This window comes from Chiloscyllium plagiosum, chromosome 26, assembly GCF_004010195.1.
Source record: "Chiloscyllium plagiosum isolate BGI_BamShark_2017 chromosome 26, ASM401019v2, whole genome shotgun sequence".
Taxonomy (NCBI): Eukaryota; Metazoa; Chordata; class Chondrichthyes; order Orectolobiformes; family Hemiscylliidae; genus Chiloscyllium; species Chiloscyllium plagiosum.
The window spans coordinates 19,050,093-19,058,841 of NC_057735.1; the positions used below are offsets into that span (position 1 = coordinate 19,050,093).

Below are 8,749 nucleotides of genomic sequence, written 5' to 3' on the forward strand. Positions count from 1 at the left end.
CCTGTTTTTACTGCGTAACATTTTGAAATACTCATGTAATACTTTTGAGCTTTGCTTTAAGACTAAAGATGTTTTGCTGATCATATTTGAATTGGAACTCTCAAACTAGAAGGAAGTTAAATGAATAACATAAATTGATAGTTCCCAGACTACACAATGGACATGCCTGGTGGTCGTGACAATATTATTTAATAACATTTTTTGGAATAATCCTAGTCCTTGTCATTAGCTGTTCATTATTGTTAAAGGCAGGCGTGGTTAACAAAATTACTGTTATGTTATTTGTCAGAAACAATATTCTTGAATTTTATAGTACTTGGTGAAAAGTCCATGTGACAACATTTCTTCAAATGACCAGATAATTTTAAACAGGATAATAATTAAATCTTTAAATCTGAATGTCACGGAGACAGTAGAGGTATCTGTGCAATAATAACTTTCAACCTGCTGCATTGCAGGTTAATTATATTCAGCACTAATTGACAAGAATACAATTTTTCACTCAGAGTTTGTATTGCTCCATGTAATTTCCAGGTAGAATGTATTTGTGAACAATGCGATATTTTCATTATTTAAATTGTAATCCATTTATTTGGGTTATAAGATCAGGAACTAGTTCTGAAGAATAATTGCTAAAGTATTTGCTTTGTCTCTGATATTTGCAGATTACCCTCTGAAGTGGATACTCTTGATTTCTTCAGGTGAGCATAATAATGACATCAGTTATAATATTGTTTTGTGTTTCTTAATTTGGGATTGCATTGTCATATTGGAATGGGAAGTAGTGTGAGTTTAATTTATTGGATTATCTCAACTGCCTTGATACCGCTACAGATTGTGTCGATTTATGCAGTGATGCTGAACTCAGATTTTTGCTTTACATGTGATGCATCATCAAAATCCCTCATTGCCTCTTTGCAGCGTTGTTCGTGTTCACCTGATCTTTCACAGGTGCTGAAATCTAGCTCACATCTTCAATACTTCAGAGCTCTTAACAGCTCAAATGCACTCGAAGTTGACCAATGCTACAAAATCGAACTCTTCCAAAAAAAGCTGCCAACAATCCCATCACCACGAAGTTACACAGTCCTGCCCACCAATCCTTCCAAAGATAGTGGCTTCCTGGGCTTTTATGATGTTGACTTTAAAATTGTCATTCTCAATTTGTAAATTCTTCCATTGTCTACACTTTAGCTTGTGTTATAATCAATATCGCTGTCTGTACATTGAGATACCAATCTGAAACATCCCTGGTTTTAACGCAATATGCAATCTATTGTTTTTTCAATGTGCAGACTTCCAAGATCCATGTTCAATAGCAACTTCAGAAGCTAGAAGTTCATTAGCTATCGATTGGCATGCATACAATCTCAGAGCAGAAACACCATCTGTAGAATTCTGCACAAATACCATCCCTAAGGCTTTTTGTTTTTACCTCTTAGTCAAGCTGTTCAACTCCTTATTGACTGGAACACTCCTTTATTTATATCTGCAGACAGCAGGTTATCAATATGTTTCTCTAGTGTAGTTTCTAAGACCTCTCTTTGCATATACATTTCATGTACAGGTTTCCAAACAATAGTCAGGATTTAAGGCGCGGGATACACCAGGAGGAGTAAAGGGTGTGTAAGAATGGCAAGGTTACTGGGATCAGAGGTGGTTTCAATATGTAGGAGGACTGTGAAAATCAGGTTGATAGTGGATCGCAAGAAAAATAATTTGTGGAATGTCTATTAGATAGCTTTTTGGAGCAGTTTGTGATGGAGCCCACTGGAGAACAGGCAATTCTGGCTTCAGCATTGTGCAATGAGGCAGACTTGATAATGGAGATGAAGGTGAAGGAACCCTGAGGAGGCAGTGAGCATGACATGAAAGAATTTGAGGAGGTGACCAAGCATATGGATGAGGGTAGAGCAGTAGATGTAGTGGATTTAGTGGATGTAGTGTACATGGATTTTAGTAAGGCATTTGATAAGGTTCCCCATGGTAGGCTTATGCGGAAAGTCAGGAGGCATGGGATAGAGGGAAATTTGGCCAGTTGGATAGAAAACTGGCTAACCGGTCGAAGTCAGAGAGTGGTGGTAGATGGTAAATATTCAGCCTGGAGCCCAATTACAAGTGGAGTTCCGCAGGGATCAGTTCTGGGTCCTCTGCTGTTTGTAATTTTTATTAATGACTTGGAAGAGGGAGTCGAAGGGTGGGTCAGTAAATTTGCAGACGATACGAAGATTGGTGGAGTTGTGGATAGTGGTTAGCATTGCTGCTTCATAGCACCAGGGTTCCACGTTCGATTCCAGCCATGGGCGACTGTCTGTGTGGAGTTTGCACGTTCTCCCCGTGTCTGCGTGGGTTTCCTCCGGGTGCTTTGGAGCAGTGAGTGGCAGGGTGGCACAGTGGTTAGCACTGCTGCCTCACAGCGCCAGAGACCCGGGTTCAATTCCCGACTCAGGCGACTGACTGTGTGGAGTTTGCACGTTCTCCCCTTGTCTGCGTGGGTTTCCTCCGGGTGCTCCAGTTTCCTCCCACAGTCCAAAAGATGTGCAGGTCAGGTGAATTGGCCATGCTAAATTGCCCTTAGTGTTAGGTAATAAGGGGTAAATATAGGGGTATGGGTGGGTTGCGCTTCAGCGGGTCGGTGTGGACTTGTTGGGCCGAAGGGCCTGTTTCCACACTGTAAGTAATCTAATCTAATCTAATCTAATCTAAAAGTAATCTAATCTAAAAAGTACCCCTGTGCAGGTCAGGTGAATTGGCTATGCTAACTTGTCCATAGTTGTTAGGTGCATTAGTCAGAGGGGGGTGGGTTACTCTTTGGAGGGTCGATGTGGACGTGTTGGGCCAAAGGGCCTGTTTCCACACTGTAGGGAATTGAATTGAATCTAATGTACTTCAAAGAGTTTTAAACACACAGTAAAAATATAATCTCATTAATCCTGAAAGACTAATTTACAAATTTCAGTTTCAAAGGTTTTATCTCAACTATCTTTGCACTACATTCCTGACCTTATTATGTGCTAGACTGTTTCCTTTTAAAGACTACATTGTGAAAATAACAGTACCATGATTTTTTTTTGTCTTGTACTTTTTTTAAGAATGATATTAATCTGCATCACCGGAAAGTTAGTAGCAGAGGCAAGAAACTTTCCAATAATTTAAATGCAGTTTAGGTAATCAGAGATACAGATAGCTAATTTATCCCTCAAAGTTGCCACCCAAGTGGATAGGGTTGTTAAGAAAGCTTATAGTGTTTTGGCTTTCATTAACAGGGGTGTCGAGTTTAAAAGCTGCGAGGTTTTGCTGCAGCTGTACAAGTCCCTGGTGAGACCACACTTGGAATATTGTGTCCAGTTCTAGTCGCCTTACTGTAAGAAAGATACAGAGGCTTTGGAGAGGGCGCAAAGAAGGTTTACCGGGATGCTGCCTGTACTGGAGGGCTTGCCTTACGAAGAAAGGTTGAATAAGCTCAGACTTTTCTCTCTGGAGAGAAGGAGAAAGAGAGGAGACCTGATCGAGGTGTAAAAATAATGAGAGTAATAGATAGAGTCAATAGCCAGAGACTTTTCCCCAGGGCAGGATTGACTGGTACGAGAAGTCATAGTTTGAAGATATTAGGAGGAAGGTATAAAGGAGACATCAGAGGTAGGTTCTTTATGAGGAGAGTTGTGAATGCATGGAATGCGTTGCCAGCTGAGGTGGTGGAAGCGAAGTCATTGGGGACATTTAAGCGACTGCTGGACATGCACATGGATAGCAGTGAGTTGGGGGTGCACAGGTTATATTTTACATTAGGATTAAGTCTCGGCACAACATCGTGGGCCTAAGGGCCTGTTCAGTGCTGTACTTTTCTATGTTCTATGTTCTACTTTTATATCACTCTTATCCAGCCCTTAGACAGACACAAACAACTGAAAATTAAGTGATTTCCAAGTTTCAAGATCAATGGCTCTGTTTTTTAATATTGAGCTGTCCAGACCATCAGAACCATTGGCACATAGTAATCCTATACATCCTGCTTCAAAGTTATTGTGATCCTTATAGGAGAGCCAATGTGTGCAATTTGTCTGTGCTGGTTCTATAATGTTCTTGATCCCATATCATTGGTACTTTGTACTTAAGTACTTACTAAAGTGTTTCTGCTTATCTGTGTAAGTGGTCTATAGCTCACCTATACAGGAATGTAAGCTGCACACTTGGGATGTAACTACAGAGTGGTACACTCAAATTACTCTCCTGAAAAGCCAGATTTGATATTGTGCAGCATCAACATTGTACTGGTAACTTAATACTTTTTTTTACTGTGCTTTGTATTGTATTGAATCTTTTTAGTTTTTTGAAAAACATTTCCTAGTTAAGAATATACTGCCTTTTTGATGTTTAACATTTTATCCTTTGTACCTAGATCCTATAAAACAGGGAGCCCATTTCTAGGACATGACAAGGATATTGAAGTAGAAACAATAAAAATTATTAGAATTGTAACAGTCACCATCATAGACTAATCTTGGCTTCAATCTTGGGAAGGAAGTGGGAGGAGATGTTCCATCCTGTTCGATTCAGTTGAGGAAGTTTGTAAAGCGTTCCAAAGTAACAAAGAGGAATCAGAATGCAGTGTAATATTATTGCTACTTCTAAAACTTTGGAATCTGTATATAAAACATAAAATGTTTCTATTTTATTGCTTGAAAATAATTTTTTAATGGGAATGATTTTAAGAACCTTGCACTGTTAACTTTCATAAATCATGATGTAAACATCTGCCCCCTTTTTGCAAACTTGGCAAAGTTGTGCTATATTGACTCAAAGAATGAGGATACCTTGAGATTATGAGGCTGAATTTACAACACCAGAGAAGGATACTTGGTAATTTGAATTTACAAGCGATTCTCCCTTTAAGAAGAAATCACCAGCCAAATTCAAAGTGTGGAACAAGTTCAGAACTCTGAAGACCTTAAAAATTATGTTAAAAATGCAGGCTTTAGAAAATACTTGAACAAACAATTTTTGGAAAATATTCTGTATTCTTTTATGATGCACACTTGAGGCAATTATAAACAAATCATAAGTCATGTTGATGATTATCATACAAGTCTGGATCCTGCCTGACCTGCTGGGTTTTTCAGCATTTTCAAACCTTTCAGGCTTTTGTGCATGGAGAGAGAAATTAAACTTTTAAATCATAATCCTTTTGCTCATCTAAAAAAAGTATGTTTAACTGTCAGAACCAATGACGTATCCACTGGTGTCCTTTAACAGGCCAGAACCAGAAGTATTGCAGCCAACCTAACATTTCCTGTCTTCTTTGTTTCCTTTTCCTTGATTTCAACAATCGATTTGAAGTTGAAACGAGGGAGACACCAGCAACTTATTCTTGGTTGTCCTTTCGAACAGGGGACATTAAAGGAACAAAATTGGTCAATGGCAGTAGCAAGAAACAGGCCCCAGTCAATACTCAGCTGATTTTTCACTGTACAGTTCTGATTGCCCATTGACCTGGAATATGCTGCTTAAGTTTTTTAAAATTAACAACCAAGCTACAGGGAGACTAAGAGATAAGTCTCTGAAAGGATTCTGTGAATTTCAGTAGAAAGAAGATTGGATGTGGTGCAAAGTCAACTTCTGGTTCAGGACAAGCCTGTTCCTTAGACTTGGTGTTGATCAGTTCATCTCCATGACTACACATGGTACAAATCAGAGACATGCAGACCAAACAAATAAAGCTAATGAGTTCCATTCCAGAAAGGAAATCAGGAAACCAGTTTTTTTTTCAATCTGTATTGAACTACAAATTAGATGATTAATGAAACCCGTCTGACAATTTGCCTGGATTAAAACACACCAGGACATTTTTATTACCCTATTCGGACATTCTTGTCCCATCATATTTAAACTCCAACTATTTGGAAATATGCTGGAAATCCCAGTCCATTCTGTGTAGTCAGAGGAAGGTTTGGAAATATTCTGGTGGCTGTCAGTAGAAACAAAGTACAATTCCATAGAAACATAGCGAAGGAGGAGACTAGCTGCTGGCTCTGGGATAGAGGCTGGAACATTCCCCTCCTGTAATGTAGTGGGTCATGTGAGGTGAAGGGTAATTGGGCAGGTTATCATAGGGATGATGTCCACCTATTTTCTTCCACCTAAAACAGAGTGTTCTTGGTGAGAAGGCCCATGATCAGCCCTCCAACTCGACCCATAAATGGTCAGTGAATTACGTCATCCCATCACTACCCAGTTAACTGTATTCCCAACTGATAAAGAAAGTGGAAGCATGTAATGAATTAAAGCCTGTTAGGTTGTGAGTGTCCCTCTCTGCCCCAATCTTAAGGTGTTTAGGGACACCAATAGGGGTTGGTGGGGGTTTTATCCTCTGAAAGCAACATCCTGCATTCAACTGGGCTGAAGTTTTAACTTCAAACTCAGAGGGAATTTGAATTAAAAAGGCCAGTGTGGAGAGATGTAGTTGGTGCCAAAGTTTAATTTCCATGGCAATTCCCACTGCTTGCCATTTCCACAGGGTCAGAAATCAAATGAGGAGTTGGGAATCTTTTGACATTTAAAATCTGTAGCCATTGATCTCGTTTCCTTTTCCTATCCTCAAATTCCTCACAACTCCCAGCCCCCCATACTCTCTTCATGTCAACTCTGAACCATTGATTTGATTTGATTTGATTTATTGCTGTCACATGTACCTAGGTACAGTGAAAAGTTTTGTTTTGTAGCCTGCAGTACAGGCTAATCATAACATGATGCACTTAAGTACAGTAAAAGTTTTGTTTTGGGAACAGTACAGGCAGATCATAACAAACAAGGACATACAGATTATAGGGTGCTTAGATAGAGGGAGACATACAAGGTTACGTCTGCACAGGAGGTGCACAAGTGCAAGGTCAACTTTAGATTTTAAACTAGTGAGGTTCATTCAGCAGTCTAATAACAGCAGGGAAGAAGCTTTTCTTGAACTAGTTGTGCGTATGTTGAAGCTTCTGTATCTTGTGCCTGATGGAAGAGTTTGGAAGAGAGTGTTATCATGGTGGGAGGGGTCTTCGCTGATGTTGGCAATGAGAAATGCAAATGGAGTCCATGAATGGAAGGTTGGCTTCAACGACGGGGCTTGGGTTGTACACATAACCTTCTGTAGTTTCTTACAGTCCTGGGCAGACCAGTGGCCATAACAGGCCATTATGTATTAGGACAGTATGCTTTCTATGGTGCCTCTGTAAAGGTTGATGAGGGTGCTTATAGACATGCCTAATTTCCTAAGCCTCCTGACAAAGAAGAGATGTTGTGTCTTCTTGACCCATCTATATGGGAACAGGTTGTCTGTTATTGTCACTCCACGGAACTTGATGCACTCAAGCCTCTCAACCACCGCTCTGTTGATGCAGATGAGGGTATGTACCTCTCCTTTCTTTCTGAAATCAATGTTCACTTCTTTTATTTTGCCAACAGTGAGGGAGAGGTTGTTATTATTGTACTATGCCACCAAGTCCATTATCTCCTTTCTATATTCTGACTCATCATTGTTTGATATCTGTCCTACCATGGTAGTGTTGTCAGCAAACCTCTCCCTCCTCTTGACTGGCTCCCTGTTTCATAGTGCTTTGGTCAGTTCCACCATCCTCCCTGCAGCCTCTCCTCCATGTCCGTTCATCCACACAGGGGGCAAGGATCTCAAACCTGTTAGATGACTCAAGGGCTGAGGCTCCACCAGCACTACCTCCTGGGTCCCTTTACCTGCTTTGTTCATAGTCACACTCTTCTGCCCTTAACCACTGACTGAATTTGAGGTAGTTAATTCAAGGGGTGGCACAGTGACTCAGTCATTAACACATCTGCCTCACAGCATCAGGGACCTGAGTTTGAACCCAGCCTCGGTGACAGTAGGTTTGGAGTTTGCACATTCTCCTTGTGTCAGTTTCCTCCCATAGTCCAAACTTGTGCAGATTAGGTAGATTAGGCATGGTAAATGTGGGGTTATAGGGATAGGGTGGGAGCTGGGTCTGGATGGGATGTTCTTTGAAGGATTTGTGCTACCTCAATAGGCCAAATGGCCTCTTTCTGCACTGTAGGTATTCTATCACTGCCTTCTGAAACACAGTGTGCAGGTAGCTCTCCCGCTCCCTGATGTGTCTCCGTATTCAAAGCTCAGATTCCAGCTCATCAACTCTGAGTCAGAATTCCTCAAACAACCAACACTTAACTACAGATATGGTCAGTATAAACCAAAATGGGATCTACCAGCTCCCACTTTGTGCAGTTACAACACATCACTGGGTTCTGTGTCTCCATTTTATTTACTCTATGTCTAACATTCTGGAAATATGAATAGATATTTTATAACTCGTTATAAAAAGAGTGCAATTACAGCAAAATGTACAATAATCAACATTCCATCACCTTAAATGTTCGATTATCATCTTCAAGAATGAACACAGCTATATCAATAACAAGAATCTAGATCAGAGTGGTGCTAGAAAAGCACAGCAGGTCAGGCAGCATCCAAGGAACAGGAAAATCGAAATTTCGGGCAAAAGCCCTTCATCAGGATTAGAGACAGGGAGCCTCCAGGGTAGAGAAATAAATGGGGGAGAGGGGGGAGGCTGAGGAGAAGGTAGCAAAGAGTGCAATAGGTGAATGGGATGGGGATGGAAGTGATAGGTCAGAGGGGAGGGTGGAGCAGATAGGTGGGAAGGGAGATCATCAGGTAGGACAGGTCATGAGGACATTGCTGAGCTGGAAGGTTGGAACT

At 40.7% G+C, this 8,749-nt stretch overlaps 1 protein-coding gene across 2 annotated transcripts in view; it reads left to right on the forward strand.

Moving 5' to 3' along the window:
• The window catches only part of LOC122563175, a 143,882-nt gene extending 136,490 nt beyond the window's left edge, over nucleotides 1-7,392 (forward strand). The window contains exons 16-18 of one of the 2 annotated variants that reach the window (XM_043716688.1): nucleotides 666-701; nucleotides 2,086-2,088; nucleotides 4,495-4,519. In XM_043716688.1, the coding sequence (XP_043572623.1) occupies nucleotides 666-701; nucleotides 2,086-2,088; nucleotides 4,495-4,499 (44 nt within the window). In that variant the 3' untranslated portion in view covers nucleotides 4,500-4,519. Of the gene's footprint in view, nucleotides 1-665; nucleotides 702-2,085; nucleotides 2,089-4,494; nucleotides 4,520-7,315 lie in introns of those variants that run through there. The other variant, XM_043716686.1, reaches the window with a different exon arrangement.
• The last annotated feature ends 1,357 nt before the right edge of the window (nucleotides 7,393-8,749 follow it).